This window comes from Dufourea novaeangliae, unplaced genomic scaffold, assembly GCF_001272555.1.
Source record: "Dufourea novaeangliae isolate 0120121106 unplaced genomic scaffold, ASM127255v1 scaffold118, whole genome shotgun sequence".
Lineage (NCBI taxonomy): Eukaryota > Metazoa > Arthropoda > Insecta > Hymenoptera > Halictidae > Dufourea > Dufourea novaeangliae.
In genome coordinates, this window is record NW_015374006.1 from 762,106 (window position 1) to 782,002 (window position 19,897).

Sequence of the window (19,897 nt, forward strand, 5' to 3'; positions counted from 1 at the left end):
GTAACTGAATTATTCATATTTTCTTAATAAAACTAGTAGCGTATATTATTACAATAAATATTCTTTATTGATACCGAAAATATAAATAGTTTTAGGTAAAAATTAGTAAAAATGTCTACAAGTACATTAAAAGATTTTAATAATATTCACTAAAGTTTTATATAGACGTGTATATAGATATATCTATATACTATATATAATATACATATTCAGAACTATGATCATTTTAAAGATGACAGTCAATGCTCATGAAAGATATGTTTTATAAATTCAAAGTTTACAATAGTTTGTTATACTAAATGCATTTGAATCACATGTAAATAACATATAAAAAACTCTGGAATGTATACTGCATTTTTGCGTATTAAATATTAATTCTGCCTCACATATAAAAATATTAATTACTTTTTTAAAACATATCTATCCTTCTTTGTTGTATAATAAAATTCAGTTTGACTTTTAAATACATACATATCCTGGTTGATCTTCATAATACATTTAAGTACATTTTTCGTACATAAAAAGAGTGATTTCTTTTATTATTTGCTATGTGTATTTTTAGATCTATCTAAATCTAAAAGATTAACAAATAATTTAAATTTGAAAACTTTTATCACCGGGTGGATGTAATTAGTCAAAGATCTATCTTTTAAAAGAAGCTGCATCGTAACTTACATCACTACAATATTATCACGCCAGCCATTGGTATTATTGACACTTTGTCGCATATTAAATAAGTTAAAGTAATGGATAAATGCGATAACGGAAGGCAACCAATTTCTTACTTTCAAGTGCTAAATTTTCAGTGTAAGTCTAATGCAAAATTTTTGTATTTGTAAAGAACACTATCTAGTTTCTGTTGATGCTTTGTCTTCCCACTGAACTTGACCTGGCTTAATAAATTCTAAATCACTGGCATCCTCAGAACTAGACATGTTTTCATCATCAAAATATGGTTTTGTAACTTCACTAGCTTGCATATGTCCTAAAAGTGTAGATTGAAAAAAAAATATAATATATCCTATATTTTTTAATATTGTTCACGTGTGAAAATGTAAATATAATTTTTCACTTAAAATAATACTTACCATTCACTGGTCTTCTAAATATTTCAACTTCCTTCTCATCATCATCAAAAAAGCTTGTTCCATCTTTAAGTAAACTAAACGCATATCCACTCCGATTGTTTTTTTGCAACTCTTTAGAAGCTTTACAATTTGCGCAGATGAACATAGCACAAGCAATAATTCCGAAGCATATACTACCTGAAGAAATATAACTTTAATGAACTGTGTTTCTTAAAAGTATATTGTATTATATATGCATTAACATTTATTATCTTACTTATAAGTATGATGAAAACGATTCTAGGCATTCCCAGGAACTTGTCATTAAATCTTAATTTAAATATTAAATTTGAAATATTATGTACATCCGTTGTAACGAAAACTTTAATTTGCTGAACATATCCAGGTGCTCTGGCACTTATAGTGTGAGTACCAGGTTGAAGTAAAAGCCAGTAAGCTCCGTTTATTCCACTTTTAATGTGGTGCAGTGATTTGTTGCATGATAAAATGGCATTTTCTATTGGTTCGTTGTTTTTAGTAAGAACATATCCTTTCACTCCATCATTAAGCTTACCTACCACAGCTAAGAAACTGTCTTTATTATCTTCCCACACATTTCTTGAATCATCTGTATCACAACAGGTAATATATGCATCTATCATCAAAGTACTTGTATTTAGATAAAGATAATCCACTAAGGAATGTTCTCTTCTCCCACCAATTCCTTCCCCAGCATGAATAACACCAGTAGCATTTATATTTAAATCACGATTGCAAAATGAATCTTTCGAAGTCATATAGACATTGTGTTTAGTGTACGTGATCGCTAAATCTTGTAATACAACATCATCATCGGTTTCATATAAATATTCTGACATTTTTCCGTATTTTCCCGCGAACGGAATTTCAATATGTTGAGAACCAATATTTAAATTTATCGCTAACATTGGATTCATTTTTCTGAACCAACTAATTATTGTACTTGCTGCATTGGACAATGGAGCATTAATAGGAAATCGTAAGTCATCCACAATAAACGAAGAACAAGATTGATTGTTATTAGGATTTTGGGTTAAATCCGGGACAATGTACACTGTATATTTATCTAAGTAATTTGTAACTTTAGTATCTTTTCTATAATGGTCCAAGAGATACGTAGTGAAATGTAGTAAGACTTTAGATGTTACGTGTACACCATTGGAAACACCAGCTACAAAGGCAATCGACGGGCGGCCTATTCGTTTGTAATTATTTTCAGCTCCAATTTCTAAGCACATTATTCGAATACCTTTTTGTGACTTGCCAATAGTATGTAAAATAGATAACTCTGAGTATTTATTGTTTAGATCAGTTAAAATTTGGTTCACAACATTTGGCTCCGAATCTTTATCATTCGTTTGATGTTCAATTTCATCTACATGACGTTTTGTCAATGTAACAGTAACATCTTTTATACTTTCATCTTTCACGTGAACTTTAACGGATTGTTCTATATACCCCTCACAGGAGAATGTTAATGTATATTCACCAGGAAGGAGAATAATCTTAAAGTAAGCCATATTCTTTGACACCTCATACTGTTTCGTTCCAATCTTAATGACTGCTTCCCTCAAAGGAATGTTATCAACACCTGTTACTACTGCCCTGATACCAGTTGTTAGGCTACGAATAAGCTGCATCAGAGGCAATAAATGTTCACGCCAAATATTTGGAATAGATTCGGCAGGTGGATACTTGCAACAAGCCAAGTTGATACTCATCTGAAAATATTATAGATCGTAGTACCGATATACGTATAATATACAAACTATAATTAAAAATCTGCGACATTCCACATGTATTACTTACTACTGGAATGTTATATTCATTTTGAATATAATCTTGCACTTCTTTAACTTCACTATTAAAGATACTACATGTCCCTTTGTTCGTTGCATGTTCATAATTTACAGCAAGTGTTTTAAATGCATTCATATTATTGTCCGTGTAACTAAAACAATAATATGAAATACATAAAGTAGTTTCTTAAATAATTTAGGTAATAATTTAATAATTTAGATTAAATCTTGCATTACCCAACTTTAAGTGCCCCACTTCCTAATATAACTACTATATCGTATTCCTCATTAGCCAGCAGTTTTTTAAATGCATTAGTAACTGTATAGATCTTATCAGAATTCATAGTGCTTTTTTGTAACAGTTTCTCGCCAACTTCCCCTCTCACTATAGGATTACAAACTTGATTATCTAGTATTTGATCAAAACCTGGATCTACGCCAGGAATGAAATGTAAAACAGAATTATTCAGTATTTTCTGTATAGGAGGATCTTCAAGTTGATTTCCCATAAGGATGTGCGTAGCTAGTCGCAACAGAATTTCTCTACCCACTGGTTGAGAGGCAAATAGCCCACCAATTAAACCAATATGAAATTTATTTTCTTCTGGTGCTCCCATCTATAAAGACATCGTATTCATTAAATATGCTATAAAATTCTAACATGTAAAGTTTAGAGACGTTTTATTCGTGAAAAAATACTTACGTCATGTGTAATCTTTAAAGAATGTATAGCCATACTAATTAACGAGTCTCCAGCTTGAAATTCGGCAACGTTTGGCTGATGATTTTCTAACTGACTAAACCTAGCACTTAACTCTGCATTTTTTAAGTAAATTTTCTGCAAATTCGCCATTAACCCAAAATCGTACGCGGATGACCTGAAATAAGAATTCACATCTTCGACATACTTTTTTTATACGTGATATAATATAATATGTACACTATTACACTATACATGTAAATATTAAATTAAAATTTTTTTCAATGCATATCTTTATACATAATGTTAAAATATAAGTTTATAGTAAACAAACTGCTATCGCTTATAATATTCAAAAATAACAAATAAAAAATAATTCTATTAAGAGCATTTTAATAATTGTATCAATATTTTATATATGTAATAACTTAGTGTTGTAATCTACTTCATTAAGTTCAGCATACATTTCGTGAGGTATTAAAGTATTTACTTAATGTTTCTTGGGGCTTTTAAATTTCTTTGTAAAACGAAATTCTTAACATTCCTTATAAAACAGAATCCTTTTTAATGCTCAAAACACACAAATATCATTGTTCTGTAAATTTTAATGTTTATGAATGATAAAGTATTCCCTACTCAACAAGATTAAGAAAAAGTTATATGTGATTGTACCAGTGTTGAGGATCATCTCGCATTAGCGTGAAATCCAGTATCTCCTCTCCTTCTCCCATACTGTTTCCCTCAGGTACAATTACATTTTGTGTTTGAGACTCATATCCTACTGCACTGGCTGTAACATTGTATTTTCCCGGGACTAAGAGTCGCCAATAATCACCGCCTTCGGCTGCATAAATATGATGTTTAATTCCATCTACAGATATTTTGGCATGAGGTACGACGTTGCCAATAGATGAACGAACTATACCATGGATGCCTTTGCGAGACTATAAATGATAACACTTATAATTGTTACAATATAGATTACAAACACATGTATTGAGATGTATTAAGTCGATACATAGGAAACGTTGAATTTTTTAGTGTCTCTTTATATTATTTTAAACTCTAAACGAATTTTATCAGTCAAAGTAGTATTGATACGCGTTCCTGAATTTGAAGTTAACATTCAGGAAACAGTAATTGTGATTCTTATGGATATCGACCTAATAAGTGATACAGGCACAAGTACCATTTCAATAAAACGTAACAGAGGTTCCCTGTTTTGTAGCCAATACATTGGTAATTCGGTTGTATTTGGGAACTTTGTGCACCCAACTTCTAATGTAATCTCAAAATCATTACTATGAACATAATTGTAATCTTGCATTCCTCCGCTCACGGAATACCAAGCAGCTCCATTAGTTATTCCGTTTGGAAAACGTTCCTCGAGCACACTTTGCATATTTGGTCGCTCGTTGGGAAGTGGCGGACATGGTTCTCCAAGGTGCATACGAGGATGAGCATTTGAGTATGCCAATGCTAGTGCTTTGAAGATATCATTGTCCGGACTTAGATTTGGAGCATTAGGCGTATACTGTGGTGCATTATCGTATGGATAATTTGCTACTAAAGTTCCCCCATGTAAATTAGCAGAAAGAACAAACGGAATTTTTGCGATCCAATCCATCACTGCTTTTGTTTCAGGTTCTTGTTCTCTATTATACTATAACATATAAAATTGTAAAATAATTAAAGTCCCCATGACATTGCATATGACAATATGCATATTGAACAATCAGAAATTACAGTAATTAATAAATTAAGATTCATACTTCATTTGTTTCATATTGATCCGGAAAATTTCTGTTCAAATCAACTCCTTTAGCATTCGCTCTTCCACGTGCTCCATATACATCTCCCTCTTTAGAAATTTCATAGCCATCGGGATTCATACTTGGCATTACGTGTAATCTAACATTATTAAGTATCTTTGTAACTCGTTCATCAGTTTTATAATTTTCACAGAGATATCTCAATAAAAGTAATAAAATTTCTTTGCCGACCACTTCGTTTCCATGCATATTTCCTATATACTTTACTTCTGGTTTATTTGGACTATGTTTCCCCGGATTTTCAGTTATTTCCATAACGTATAAGTGACGCCCTTTAACAGACTTTCCAATGCTATAAAGTCTAGTAATATTAGGATAATTTGCGTTCAGTGTATCCAAGTATTTCTCCATTTCTGCATAATTATGATGTTTAAATTTCGTGTCATGAAAGAATCCGTATTTATCTATAGATCTTAAAATTTCCTCAACTTTAGGTGATTCTAACTTTCCTATATGGGAACAAACGCAATATTATAATAAAGAAAACAGAATTTATATATATTAAAACTAAGATCAACATGCTGTATAAAAAAAGTATTAATGTTGAAATAAAAAGTAGAGTTAAATTTATTTTGACGAATTTCTCACATAATCGAGAAGTAAATTTAAAAAACGAATTGTTAGTAAACATAAAATAATATATTTATGACGTAAATTTGCATAAACTTCAACACAAGGTACAGAGAAAATAAAAACTTAAGAAAAGAAGAAGCAATAAAAATGATAATTAGAAGAACTGTAATATTTAATGGATAAAAAATAATAGGAAAAGGCTGGAAAATATTTAAGAAAACTAACTCACTGTTTCAGGCAAATATAATATTTTATTTTTAATTCCAGATATCATACATTCAGTTCAGATATATTATACTACACAGCTAATTACAGATACAATCATAAACATCGCTCACTGCTTTACATTCTTTTGACACTTACTAAAATTACATAGTAAATGTTCCTATATCGTGTCTTGTACTAAAAACGTTTAGAAATTTTACATATTTCACTATTGCATAGAAATTACTGTTACATCATCTAATGTGATAGACTTTTGCATCACTCTTTAAATAATATAAAATAAAAATCCGAAAATAAACGTTTGTCTTTTTTTAAATTTAATTAATATTGCCCGGTACGGTTGTTTTCCAAGTTTATTGAAATAGAGATTCTTTTACTAGAACATTTAAAACCATACTTAATAAAAAAAATATATATATAGGTATGTAAACGTAGTATCCACACATTCCTTTTCCAACTAATTCTTTACTGTATTACTTGTTAATATAAAAATACATCAGAGAGCATTCAAATAAAAAAGAAATCACAGTTCGTTATATATTCGGTGATGCCAAAAAGGCTTAGTAAAATGTCATGTTGTAAATAATCTATGGTTTAAAAATTAATAGCTACTATTCCTATTGTTCGAAAAAGATATGTTCAGTTTTCTAGCAATGTTGTAAATTTAGTACATGATGATATAATAGCTCTTCTTAGATTTTATATTTAGCTTATCGCATATAATTTCTTGCAGATAAAATTGCAAAAAACGTAAAAGCAAAATGCAAATGCTAAAAAAACTGAAGTACGTGTGTTTTTATAATTATTTAGTAATACAAATAATTCATATTAAAAGTGAATAATTTTCAATTTAATTTATCCTTTTGATGTATATTATTTCTCCATACCTTGTGTGTTTTTCTACTTGTTTGTGATAACGAAAATTTAAATTATAATAAAATGTGTGGTTATGTCAGAAGGTATCAAATGATGTGTTGTGGCTATATTATCGTATTGGTGCTGTAAATGAAAATAAGAACATATAACAGAACACAAATAATAAAGAGGAAAAAATGATAAAAACAAGTGTTAAGAAAAAAATAAAAATTTGTAACTATCTGTATTTTCAAGGAAAAAAAACTGGAATCAGAAAATAAATTTGAAAAAAAGGAAAGATATGTAATAAAGTTTCATATCATTAATTATACGAAAACTGATTAGTAGTTCATATCTTCATAAGAGCGAATTAGTTTGTAAAGTGCAGGATATTGACTTAGAAGTGGTAGCATACGAGGATAATCTATGTCTTGATTACCTTGGTCATCGCAGGAATCCTGTTTTAAAGTGAAGTTGACAATGGTTGGTTTACCTGGTTCCACTGTAACATTTACTGGCTCACTTGGTTGATACCTGTAATTAAAAAAAAACAGAAATGTAACACATATAAAGTGTTCTTTTGAATTAACTAATACTGTAGTAATATTGTGTTAATATATTACTGTTAGATTTATCACACAAGCATACTTACCCCCATGCGTCTGCATGAATCAGATAAGTACCAGGCAGCAACAAACGCCAATATTCTCCACGATGTGTGGTTGAAATATTATGATCTATTCCATCCACAATGATACTAGCCGCTTCTACTGGCTGACCATCTGTGTCTCGTACAAGACCTAGAATTAACATACAAATAAGTGTCTCATTATTGACAAGTGCCAAATTGTATTTCAGACATGTCCAAGCACCTTTTACTCCAATATGTGCTTGCTCGAGATACTTTATAAGAGACTCCTTATTTAACATCCAATGTTCTGGCATTGTTGAGGAATTCGGATATTTACAACAACTAAGTTCGAATGTTATCTCAAATGCATTAGAGCGAGCGTAATTGAAATCTTGCATTCCACCGATAACTTCGTACCTAAAGCAAATAAATTTGAGTAGCATTCTTTTTATAAATACGAAAAATCGTCGAAGGCCCGCGTAGCTTAGTTGGTCAAAGCACTCATCCAGAATAATTGGTCGATAGAGTATTCTGAGCCCGGCAGTCGAAGCTGGGTCTCACACTTTGCGGGCGAGTGCGTTGACGAACTAAGGTATCCACGCAGTCAGCGATTCTTTTTCTCCCAGTTCATCTAAAGTATCCTAAGATGATTGCTATTGTATTCTACTGCTTATGATTTTGGTTTTCAGTAGCTATAAAATGGAAAATTTACACTTACCAATAGGCTCCATTGGTAACACCACCTCGGAAAATTTCTGGAGGACATGCATTGCCTGCATGCATTTGTGGATGATTATCTGCATATACATGAGCTAAATATTTGAACAGTTCATCATCTGGACTTTTACTTTCAATACAGCAAGTTCTTGAAATTCTAAGAAAGAATATTTACACAGAATAACTACTGTAATAGAATACAAAAAAAATCACAGTTTTGTAATTGTACAAAAATTTTAATACATTATTACCCAGAGTCATATGGATAACTGGCTACAACAGCACCTCCATGAAGATTTCCAGACAATACAAATGGCTCTGTAGCAATCCATGTCATCACAGCTATTGTTTCATTTTGACGTCCGTCTAAAATACTATCACCTTTCTGTAGTTGGCTAATTCTCCTATCAAATTGATCTGGGAAGTCTCTATTTAAGTCAACATGGTTTGCATTTTCACGTCCCAAGAAATCTTTCTTTGATTCACATTTTCCTTCCTAATAAAAAGTAAAAGATCAAATTATTTGCTTTCAAATACATATTATAAAGGCAAACTATAATAAAATACGAATGCGTTACCTCTGACTTTTCAAACCCATCAGGATTCATGGATGGCATAAGAAAGATATCAGTGTTATTCACTAGCTTTGTAACTCTATCATCTTTTTCATAATTGTGCAGGAGATATTGAGCAAGATAAACCAACAATTCTCTGCCCACAGCTTCATCGCCATGCATATTAGCTACATACTTCACCATTGGCTCACCAAGCTTTCGTTCCCTGACATTTTCAGAAATTTCAAGAACTAACAAATCCCTGCCTTCTACAGACTTTCCTATGGAGAACACTTTCGCCAAATTAGGGTACTTCTCGGTCAAGGAACTGTACAACTGTTTCAGCTCCTCATAATGTGTGTAGTGTGGAGCAATGAAGTTTTCCTCCAACTTCTGCTCGGAATTTATCGCGAAACCATATACAATTCCAACAAAAAAGCAAAGCAGCACAACACAACACGTAGCACCTGTCCGTACCATATTGAAGAAATTATTTCGGCGGTAATGAAATGAAACCGTTCTAAACCTCAACAAGACATTCTACGCGGTCTATATATACAATGTCGATATAGTATACTGATGACGTCCGCAACTACGAGTGTGTGGGCAGAGTAGGGTAGGAGCGATTGGAGTTACAAGTTACAATAAGTGATTATATATACATACGTATCATCTTTCTCTATGGCTTCACATTTATTTCGCGAAACATATTTAATGCTTTACAATAATTCATATTGAAAATAATATTATTATAAAATTATTATTAGGTGGTTTTTGAACGATTTTGATTTTTAATAGCTTTAAACATGTTCTAAAAAAATTATAGATTTACTATTTACTTGAATGAAACACCGATGCACATATGTATAGTATATACATACATATGTGTATGTGCTGCATCTATATTATTTTATACTCAGTATATAATACTTTTGATACTGACGAAGCTGATCATGATGATTGATGATGATCAGTTTTTCCGTTTTTATCTCACGCATAATTTGCCATAGATTATATTAAAATGAGATACGAGACCTATATTGATATATACGGTATTTTTTCCTTATAATCGTATTTTTCAGTCTTATTTCCTTTGAGTCTATTTTGCAATTGCTGAAAAGCTTTAACGTCAGCTTGCTCATAGGATTTTTTCTAAAGGAAATTTCCTTTTAACTAGTATTTATCACGAGTCGAAGTATTCATCAATAAAGTATTTAATTACTTCTACAAATGATTTAGAATAAATGTTTAATAAATTGAATCAAAATTATATTTTTGTCACGAATCTAACTAAAATCTATCATCAAATTCAAGTTATCTATGTTTCTCTATTCTCTGAAAAATGTGATTCGTTAGATGCTAGAGAAACAATACACGTTCAAATTCACCATTTCTAGTAACAAAAACAGACGTTATAATTGTTTGTTTATATGGTCTTTTAACCATAGTTTAACGTAACATTAGTGTAAAATTTGTGTACCATAATTTTAATAAGTAATAAAACGAGCACGTTCGTTTCAAATAACGTATTATTAGTACAAACATGTCTAGCATCAAAGAAGAAAAACAGTAAGTTATAGAAAAATATTAATAATGAACGACGATATTTAACTATAAATCCTCTAATGAATAGAAAAATGCCGTATTTGAATGAAATCATCAACTCTTATGAATACTTTTAGGTATGGTTTAATTTTACCGAAAAAACAACAACCTGTAACACCAAGAACCAGCAATATATTTGCAGATGACAATGATTCAGATGAAGAAGATGGCACTGATTGGGTTAAAAAAGCCCTCAAGGCAGAAGAAGAGAAAAATAAAATAAAAAAGCAAACCAGGTTGAATATGCAGAAAGCTTTGAAAGAAGACCCAACTATATATCAATATGATGAAGTATATGATGATATGGAACGTACTAAAACGCAGTCAAAAGAAGCAAAGGATGAGAACAAGAAACCAAAATATATTCAAAATCTCCTAAAAGCTGCTGAACGAAGAAAAAGGGAACAAGAACACAGAATAGAAAGAATGGTGCAAAAGGAACGGGAAGAAGAAGGAGAAATGTATGCAGACAAAGAAAGTTTTGTCACTTCTGCTTATAGAGCAAAATTAGAAGAATTTAAGAAACTAGAAGAAGAAGAATCTAGAATGGATAGACTGGAAGCTATTGGAGATGTTAAGAAACAGCAAGATATGTCAGGATTCTATAGACATTTGTATGAACAGACAATCAAAGGACCAGAAGAAGCTCAAACTAAAAACAGTACAAATGAAGATAAACCTAATTCGGATAAAGAGATACAGCATGTAAATAAAGAAACAGGTGTAGCTACATCGAACAACGAACAAATTACAAATAAAAAAAGCAAAAAGAGTAGACAATACAGACGGAGAGTGTTGGAGGAAGAAAGCGATACAGATGCTGAGGCTCCACAAACAGCAGAAAATAAAACGAAAGTTCTTTCACCTGAAAAACATAAAGACGTTGAAATAGAAAATGTAGAAGAACCTGAGAGTAAAAAACTTAAGGAACAAGCTGAAGATGCTGAACATAATGTAATAAATAATACAGTTGCAACAAAAGATAGTTCAGATAGAAAGAGTAAGGAAAATGGCTCAGAAAATAGTAAGAATGATACAGATGAGGAAGCAATCAAATCTAGTGTCAGGGCAAAAGCAAAAATAGAGGCAGAAAAGAGGGAAAGATCTAAAATTTGGGAGAAGAGGACAATTGGGCCTGTATTTGAAGCAGCTTTACAGAGATATTATGCGAGAAAATCTATGAGAATTACTGCTACATAATGAAATAGAATTAGATGTTATTTGTTTTCCATCAAATTATCTGTAAAGTATAGGATATAAATTTCTTTTATTATAGTATTCATAATGTACAAATTAAAAAATATGTAGAATACTTAATAGTAACAGGAAAATGATTTGTGTTAATGATATAACACATTCTGTACAGATGTGTATAATCAATATGACAGGATTTCTGTAATCTTATAAATTGAACATTTCTATAGTCTAGTGCGATGTTACTATACTTCATGTGACTACCACCTTGATTATTAGTACCTACTGTTAAAACCTTGTGTAAATATAAATACTTCTTATCAGTCTTTGAACTATTTTAAATACTGTGTAATACAAAATTTTGATTTTAAAAAACGACAAGCAAGTCAAAATAATGGTTTTGATAGTTTTTCAGAGTCAATACACCCAACTCTTTCAACGAGTGTATCAGTCAAGAGTTGACTGCATTCAGTAGACTATATAAAGTATCGTAAACGCGATATCGAAAACTATTTTGTGTGAATAAAAAGAGTACATAAAAGTATACCGTTTATCTTATTACCTCAAAATAATGTAAAAGTTAAAGAATATAAATGTTTATGGTACAAAATAATAAGCAATATTCATTTTAGCCAGTAGTGATTAAACGTGGCTCCATGTGTCCACTATCGCCGTAAGTCAGTAGACTTACTCTCCCACTAGGTAAAATAGTGACCCATGTAATACTCGCATGATTTAAACCTAGGCGCAACCAACCTTCAGGTGGAAATTGTAATGCTCTGAAATAAAGGTTAATTTTCAGTATCATATTTATGCATCAGTATAAACATAAAATACTAAAAAGATAATTTACCGGCATACAAAATATCTAATGACATTTGCATGGCAAACAATAATAGTATAAGAATCTTTTTCTTGGTTTGGATCTGCACGATGAAAATATCTTCTAAATGCAGCCTCTATTCTAGGTCCATCTTCATAGAACTGAAATATATTCATGTCATATAGTATATTATGAAGTTTTACTCTATTTGATATAAAATGTATAGAATATTATATAGAATAAAATTTCAAAGAACAAATTCATAAAAGGATCATAATATACCTACATGTATTTCAGACTTCCAATGACCAATTGGTGGTTCAGGTGGTATTGGTGCACCTTCAGTAAGAAAGGAATCATCTTTTACAGCTACATTTTTCAATCTTTCTTCTATAATTTTAGAAGTTTCCTGAGCTCTGGTCATTGTTGATCGTACAATCAGACTATATGGAAAGCCTAATTCCTGTAATCTTTTTCCTGTTGTTTCTGCCTGTTTCCTACCTTTATAATATAAAGATTATATCATTAATTGAAATTTTTAACACATAAAAATCAACATATATTATTATTTTTAAAACAATAAATAATATATAAAATACTAACCAAGCTCTGTAAGTGTTCTTTCGAAATCTGTTTTGCCTGAAAGATTATATTGTCCATGGCGTATCAAAATTATGTGACGACTAGCTTTGGCTTTTTTCAATGATAATTCTTTGTTATATATATTTTCATCATTTTCAGTGTTTATTTTCATTGGCTTTACTAAACTTTTTGGATCACGTCTAGAAACACAATTACGAATACAATAAATTACAAATTAACTTTTAAAAGTAAAAATCATATTCTCTGAATAATATTTTTAATTATTTATATTACAAATTAAAAAGAAAAATACAATCATGTATGAGTAGGGGAAATGAAAAATACATGGCATATACATATAAATATATTTGTCAATATTTATGTGAAAATAATGTTCTCATTTACATTCAATTGTTACTCAAAGAAAGAAGGCAGACACATTAACAATATCATTTAATAAATTATATCATATGTCAATCATATCATCAATTAAATAATATCATATATAAACATGAAGTCATTGTTTCTTTTTAGAAGCAACAAAATTATACACTAGATTGTGAATGTTTATGCAAATTGAACAAAATATAATTAAATACCAAATGAAATAAAAAATCTTGTTAAACTTTATTAAATACTGCTTATACTGAGTATTAACCAATCGTGTATCCTATAAATACATACAATCCGCAGTCTAAAATTATAATACAAATAATGAATGAGAATATCTGGTTTATATTTATGTATCTACAATAACTATAAAAAATCGTCTTAATTATATCCGTATTAAATTATAAAGTTACCGATACTTTCTGTATTAAAAATATTGATAAAAATGATAAAGAAGATAACCTATCCCAGTTGTGATCCCATTTCACTGATGGATTCGCATTCGTTGTCCACGAATTATGCACCTGTAGAAATTCTTTGTTACCAGAAATATTATAATAAAATAACGTTGCACCACTTAATACACCAAGCCTCGTTACCCACTTCTTAATATTCGATCTTCTTGACATAGTTACAGTGAATCACAGTGAATGAGGTATCACGGCTAAGCTATATAGCTACTGTTACAATTCAAATCTCACGATTTTTTGAGTCAATGCACTTCAATCGAGTTCCGTTATGTTTTAAATTTTGGATCCTCTGTTACTACCAAATTAAAGCCATTTAATTAAATAAGAATTTAAATCAATACGATTTTGAATTTTTATATCCATTTATGTCCATTTAATTATTCAAAGATCACTGAACTTCTCCAACATATCATACATATAGGTCGTCCGAAAAGTTCCTGCCGCTTTGAAATGTAGAATTGCACCGCGTAGTTTTAAATTTTTAAGTTTTAAATTCCTATCCCACATCAAATTTCATTACTGACTGCAAAAAATTATTATCTTTACGATTAAAAGACTATTTAACTTTTTTTAAAACGACTTCTCCGTTTTGAAAGTCTTTTATATGTACATGAATATTTTTATAAAAAGAAGATAGGAAAGGTGTAAAATGGGACAAAACAAAATTCAATTCTATTAAAAAATGTTGTTTCCATTTTATTAATGTTGTAAAAATGTGGAATTCATCTTTTATTTATTGTAATTTAGTTGTGACTATACTTAAATATTACTTATACCTAATTATAATATGCTACATCTGTACAGAAACTTTGTAAAATATACTTATGTATCATGCACATTATTTTTAATGGGGCATGTAGTGAATATTACTTCTAAATACAAATTCCTAATAATATTTCCTGATTTTATTGATACGAGTCCATTAAAAGATTACCATCTTTATCTTTCAAACGTATCCTACCATTTGAGTATCGTGTTTCTTGAGTGCCATCAGGATAAATAAGTTTAACTGTACCATCAGGATATTCTCGTCTCTGAAATATTTAAAATATATTAAAAAATATTTATGGAACATGTAAATTTCAATGACATTGTCATTTGTACCTTGTGAGTCTTAGTATGTATTTCTCGTTGTCCGTTTGGTAAAGAAAGAACTTTCTCTCCATTAGTAAAAGTTTGAATTAAGGTTCCATCCGGTAGGGTCCATTTTTCAGATCCATCTGATTCCAGAATTCGTACAGAACCGTCTGGAAATGATACTTCCACTGCACCATCATGTAATCTTCTTTCCACTTGACCACTACGTTACCAATAAAAATGGTATATTATAATTAATTATCAGAAGTAGTAATATATATAAGGGTGTAACCGAGAGGATGGTACAAGCAGGCTGGTGATTCCTTATACAAAAATAAAAGTGTAAAATCAACTTTTTTATCAAAGGCTTCCTTTCCGACATAATTGAATTTGAAAATCTGCGTTTATTTGTGTGAAATTGAATAAGACTTGGTTAGCGCGTTTGTTCGTTGCGTTCCGTCTTACTCATTGCTAGTACAAATATGCGCGTTATAGATGAATTTTCCAAATCGATTTCTTTTTAAAACTAAGCCTTTCCAAATACCACATGATGCCTTGAAGACGGCTAAAGGCGCCTTAGACCTAAAATAGCCGTAAAATGGGCGTCTTCAAGGCGTCATTTGTGCTACCTAGGCTTGGATGACAAAATTTTATTTTTCACTTTTAATTTATTTTTGCATATGAAATTATCTTCTGCCTGATTGTACTATCTTTTCAGCCATACCATAAATATGGTAACTTACTCGGCAAATTCTAAAATTTCTAAACCATCCGGCATTGTTGTATGCCATGTACGAGTTGATGCATAGAAATATCTTATTTTTCCATCTTTATTAGTTTCTCGAACATCTCCATTGTAATATATTAACTTAGTCAAACCTTCTTCAGGAAAAATCTTTTTAACATTTCCGTTTGGATACCAATACTCGATACGTCCGTCAGGATGTTGAATTTGCCTTATGTCTTGTTTATCAACATTAGAATTACTTTGGCATGGTGATGTATTTTTTATACAAGTGTTCGACAGTAATTCATCTGGTGATACTGATGTTAGTTTCTGATTATGTTGCTTGTGAGACATTTTGGGTGAAGATATAGACTGTTCATATTCATTCTGTACATGTAATTGAGCATTTTCATTTGAATTAGTATGAGTAAAAACTACAGCATCAGAATCTTTTATTAGCTCTTCAGAATCATTCTTTATGGTATTTATTGACCTACTCAGCTTTCTTAATTCACCGTTTGAATCAGATTTAGATTCGTTTAAATTTTCTGAAGTATAAAGTTGTTCTTGAACTTCCATTAAATCTACTGTTGCCTCCTTAATTAGATTTTCATACAAACTACGTTTTTTAGCAACATTTACCATACTTGTCTGATTCTTTTGTAGCCTTTCATTCAGAATACTCTTATTGTTTTTACAATTATATTTGTCTTCTTCTGCATCCTGAGAGTCAATTTTACCAGTGGCTTTTGTTATGTGTTCTACCAACTTCTGATCAGTCTCCTCTGATGATGAATTATCATTAGATTTTTTTGATTCTTCATGCTGCATGTTAATTTGCTTATTAATTTGATGAATTGCTCTTGTATTAGAAAAATTTCCAGATTTTCCTTTGCTTCGAACATTACTTTTTTTCAAATTTTGTAATCTTTCAATCTCTTGCTTTAATTTGGTGTTCTCCATTCTTAATATCCTCATTTGACACTTGTGTCTGGATTGTGCAGCGTTCCATCTACTTTCTTTTATATGAAATTCTTCTCTTAATGTTTCTAATTCCTGCCTTAAACTTTGTATTTCCTGCCTTTCCAACTTACTCTGTTGGGCTTTCTCTTGTGAATCCCGCATCCTACTTTCTAATGCAGCTTTTTCACGAGCCAGCTTTTTTCTTTCATCTTGTAAACGGTCTTCCATCTGTTTTCTGCTATCTTCTAAGTTTTTTTCTTTGTCTGCATATTCTTTACATAAATTTCTGTGATCTTCTTCTAACTTTTTGCGCTGAATAGATAAAGCTGTGTTTTCTTTACGGAATATGCTAATTTCTTGTTCAAGCTCCAGTAAACGATTTTTTAAAAGTTCTGATTTGAAGATAGTTTTATTTGTATTCTGTAAATTTTCTTCACTTCTTTGACCATTAGGTCTGGCCATATCATTATAATTATCTACTAAATCGTTTCTTTCTTTAGTGTTACATTTGTCTACACATTTCTTCGATTTTTCGGTATTATACAATTTATTAATTTCCTGCAAGATTGATTTATTTGTATCATATTCTCCTAAAATACTCTGTTCATCGTCACGAGATTGGTCAGTAGTATCTGAGAATTCTGATTCATTGTTATGGTAAATTTGTTGGTGTATATCCTCATTATAATTAAAACCATTCTTTTGTGTGATAGTTCCATGTAAGGACTTATAACTTAATTCTTCTTCTCCATTGCTATGTTCACATTTGGGTTTATCATCATTATTTCGCATTTTATCTTGTATCACTGTTGGGGACTGTGATAACATTTCTGTATCAAATACTTCTGAAGTTAAAGTATCATTCCAAACCTTTTCATCACAGAAATTTGTTAGTGTTAATGATTCAGATGATATACTTGATGTGTCTGTTAATCCAATAGTTTTATATTCGTTGTACTCAGAAAATCTGACGTGAAGACTAACATCATTACCATTCTCAGCATTAGGAATATCATAACAGTTTTGTTGACTCTGTGTAGATTGAAGTTGATTTCCTGATGCTGTGTGCCTCTTGATATTTGTATCTATTTTAGTATTTTCCTTAATATCGTCCAAAGCTTTTGCATTACTTGAAACTTTATTATTTTTTACTGAGAGGAATTCTTTTTGATTTCCATTGGATTTATAGTTGCAACAAGAATCATTGGTTTTAATAGGAGTTGTACATACATAAGCATGATTAGATTTAAAGGCTGATCGACTCTTGGAATTTTTAATTATTGGACTTTGATGTTTTTTCATCTTAAATGGCGTTGATTGTTGCAAGAATGCAACAACTGTACTAGATGTAGAACAGAAGCTGGAATTCTCTGCTTTTTCTTCTAATAATTCAAATACCCTTACTTCTTCCATTTCTTTCTGTGTTCTTGAGTCAAAGTCCGATGTACTTGATTCAGCATTTTTAACATTCTGAACATAATCCTCCAGTTGAGTAACTGAAGTACTAGACTCAGATTTACTACGAACTTTTCTTTTTGGTAAGGGAACACTTTTCAAACCCAAATGCTTTTGTGGTTCATTTGTACGATGCAAACTTTTTGTCATTTGTGTATTTCTTGTAGATCTATTAACATTGTCGCATCTGAATTCATTCTTAGAATGTTTAGAATTAGGCTGTGTGCTAGTAGAAAAAGATGCACTGCGTGATCTTGTTTTTCTGGTAGAAGATTGTGACTCTCGATTTAATTTAAATCTAGATAGGCCTTCTCCTTTCCTTAAAAACGGCTTCTTTACTTTAGTTACTGAATTGCTGTTAGTTTTCTCCCCAGACACATTTTCATAGTCTTTCAATTTTTCTTCAAGTAAGGTACGAAAATCTTTATTTGGGGAAGGAATTGGTACATCATCAATGCAAATATGATTAGTTAATGTTTCATTATATGATAATGGTGCTATTCCATCTATTATGAATTGCTCTAATTCTTTTCCTTGTTGGGGGGAAAGTAGTGTTAATCTTATGTCATGTTTATCTTTTGTCTGCTCAATTGATTCTTTACAAGGAAGTTGTGGTTGAGAAATGAAATTGTTACAATTATTTACATTTTGTTCAACAATTTCCATATAGTTTTTTATTCTCCCTGATTCATTAAGGTCCATTGAATATTCATTATCAGTTTCAGATTTATTTAAATCATTGACATGCAAAATATTCTCACTAAGGTCAAGTTCTTGGATAGATAATTCAAGTGCTTTATATATACAGTCCTGCTTCTGAGTTAACATTTCTCTTTGCATCTGTTGCTGTTTCAATAATCGTTCCTGCTGTTCCAATTGCCATTGTCTTAATTTTTCTAATCGTTCAACTAGAGTTGCTTCTAAATCCATTTTTTTAATAATTTGTTACATAAATAGTAAATGTAATTAAGAATTATTTACATTTTATAAAACAATCTACACAAATATACATTATATATATACATATATTTGTTACTCTGTGGCATTATAAAAATACAGTTTTATAAATACCTTTTTAAATTTATTTTCTAGACCTTTTTTAACTCATGTTCAAGTAGAGATTTCCTTTAATACGCTTGGAAAAGGTGTACAGTAATAAAACTTGACAAACGTTAACATTCATCAAAAAGAGCATATATATAGATGAAAAGTCAACAGTTAAATTTTTGTTTGTTAGTTTAAAATAAAGTGTTTCTATTCTTTTTACAGATACGTATATAGACCAGCAAATTAAAGATTAAGAAATCCAGGAAAAATATATTAAAAATCAAGCTCGCTCGAACAGTTCTCACGTCCTTAAATAAATGGATCTGATACTTGTTTTCACTTCAAACCGTTTGACAGTTCAAAAGTGATAAATATATATCAATATGAACCACATGTTATCAAGTTTGAACCGCGCAAATGGTACGGAACAGTTGCCCACCCTGCTTAAAGAACTAGTAGATTGGTTCCTTTTGAAATGACGAACCAATAACAGTACTTCATATAAATAGAAATAATAAATAATTCTTTTCTTTTCTTCTTTTAAATAAAAAACATTTTCTTCGTTGCTGTGA

General features: G+C 30.5%; 5 protein-coding genes across 5 annotated transcripts; 1 reads left to right on the top strand and 4 right to left on the bottom strand.

Moving 5' to 3' along the window:
• Window positions 1–845: 845 nt before the first annotated feature.
• Window positions 846–5,788, bottom strand: LOC107188203 (carboxypeptidase D-like). The gene is made up of 9 exons (XM_015576457.1): window positions 5,645–5,788; window positions 4,795–5,268; window positions 4,278–4,549; window positions 3,609–3,783; window positions 3,143–3,522; window positions 2,916–3,057; window positions 1,345–2,827; window positions 1,089–1,265; window positions 846–985 (listed from the first exon to the last, which is right to left on the bottom strand). Exons 1-9 carry the CDS (start codon window positions 5,786–5,788, stop codon window positions 846–848), a joined length of 3,387 nt encoding a protein of 1,128 aa, XP_015431943.1.
• A 1,387-nt stretch (window positions 5,789–7,175) lies between these two features.
• On the bottom strand, window positions 7,176–9,589 carry LOC107188236 (carboxypeptidase D-like). The gene is made up of 7 exons (XM_015576497.1): window positions 9,017–9,589; window positions 8,690–8,934; window positions 8,440–8,595; window positions 7,963–8,138; window positions 7,743–7,890; window positions 7,530–7,624; window positions 7,176–7,234 (listed from the first exon to the last, which is right to left on the bottom strand). Exons 1-7 carry the CDS (start codon window positions 9,470–9,472, stop codon window positions 7,221–7,223), a joined length of 1,290 nt encoding a protein of 429 aa, XP_015431983.1. The 5' UTR covers window positions 9,473–9,589; the 3' UTR covers window positions 7,176–7,220.
• An 811-nt stretch (window positions 9,590–10,400) lies between these two features.
• Window positions 10,401–11,797, top strand: LOC107188204 (nuclear speckle splicing regulatory protein 1-like). The gene is made up of 2 exons (XM_015576458.1): window positions 10,401–10,561; window positions 10,675–11,797. Exons 1-2 carry the CDS (start codon window positions 10,536–10,538, stop codon window positions 11,795–11,797), a joined length of 1,149 nt encoding a protein of 382 aa, XP_015431944.1. The 5' UTR covers window positions 10,401–10,535.
• Window positions 11,798–12,419: 622 nt separating this feature from the next.
• LOC107188205 (serine/threonine-protein phosphatase Pgam5, mitochondrial-like) lies at window positions 12,420–14,217 on the bottom strand. Its single transcript, XM_015576460.1, has 5 exons — window positions 14,049–14,217; window positions 13,218–13,396; window positions 12,901–13,115; window positions 12,645–12,775; window positions 12,420–12,570 (listed from the first exon to the last, which is right to left on the bottom strand). The coding sequence occupies exons 1-5, from the start codon at window positions 14,213–14,215 to the stop codon at window positions 12,420–12,422; spliced, it is 843 nt and encodes a 280-aa protein (XP_015431946.1). The 5' UTR covers window positions 14,216–14,217.
• A 593-nt stretch (window positions 14,218–14,810) lies between these two features.
• LOC107188251 (centromere protein J) lies at window positions 14,811–19,250 on the bottom strand. Its single transcript, XM_015576514.1, has 3 exons — window positions 15,877–19,250; window positions 15,161–15,356; window positions 14,811–15,090 (listed from the first exon to the last, which is right to left on the bottom strand). The coding sequence occupies exons 1-3, from the start codon at window positions 19,206–19,208 to the stop codon at window positions 14,962–14,964; spliced, it is 3,657 nt and encodes a 1,218-aa protein (XP_015432000.1). The 5' UTR covers window positions 19,209–19,250; the 3' UTR covers window positions 14,811–14,961.
• Window positions 19,251–19,897: the final 647 nt, after the last annotated feature.

Bases quoted from the DNA above. Each gene is read 5' to 3' on its own strand.
- LOC107188203 (XM_015576457.1), bottom strand. From the start codon at position 5,788: ATGGAGAAATACTTGGATACACTGAACGCAAATTATCCTAATATTACT. The intron at 4,550-4,794 runs GTACTTGTGCCT...TATCATTTATAG, and splicing joins TGTTACGTTTTATTGAAATG to TCTCGCAAAGGCATCCATGG. The intron at 3,058-3,142 runs GTAATGCAAGAT...TTATTGTTTTAG, and splicing joins AGTGGGGCACTTAAAGTTGG to TTACACGGACAATAATATGA.
- LOC107188236 (XM_015576497.1), bottom strand. From the start codon at position 9,472: ATGGTACGGACAGGTGCTACGTGTTGTGTTGTGCTGCTTTGCTTTTTT. The intron at 8,139-8,439 runs GTAAGTGTAAAT...TATTTGCTTTAG, and splicing joins GTTACCAATGGAGCCTATTG to GTACGAAGTTATCGGTGGAA. The intron at 7,891-7,962 runs GTGCTTGGACAT...TGTTAATTCTAG, and splicing joins AGCACATATTGGAGTAAAAG to GTCTTGTACGAGACACAGAT.
- LOC107188204 (XM_015576458.1), top strand. From the start codon at position 10,536: ATGTCTAGCATCAAAGAAGAAAAACA. The intron at 10,562-10,674 runs GTAAGTTATAGA...GAATACTTTTAG, and splicing joins AGCATCAAAGAAGAAAAACA to GTATGGTTTAATTTTACCGA.
- LOC107188205 (XM_015576460.1), bottom strand. From the start codon at position 14,215: ATGTCAAGAAGATCGAATATTAAGAAGTGGGTAACGAGGCTTGGTGTA. The intron at 13,397-14,048 runs GTTATCTTCTTT...TTGTGTTTCTAG, and splicing joins TGGGATCACAACTGGGATAG to ACGTGATCCAAAAAGTTTAG. The intron at 13,116-13,217 runs GTTAGTATTTTA...TATATTATAAAG, and splicing joins AAGAACACTTACAGAGCTTG to GTAGGAAACAGGCAGAAACA.
- LOC107188251 (XM_015576514.1), bottom strand. From the start codon at position 19,208: ATGGATTTAGAAGCAACTCTAGTTGAACGATTAGAAAAATTAAGACAA. The intron at 15,357-15,876 runs GTAAGTTACCAT...TTGGTAACGTAG, and splicing joins GAAATTTTAGAATTTGCCGA to TGGTCAAGTGGAAAGAAGAT. The intron at 15,091-15,160 runs GTACAAATGACA...TAAATATTTCAG, and splicing joins TACATACTAAGACTCACAAG to AGACGAGAATATCCTGATGG.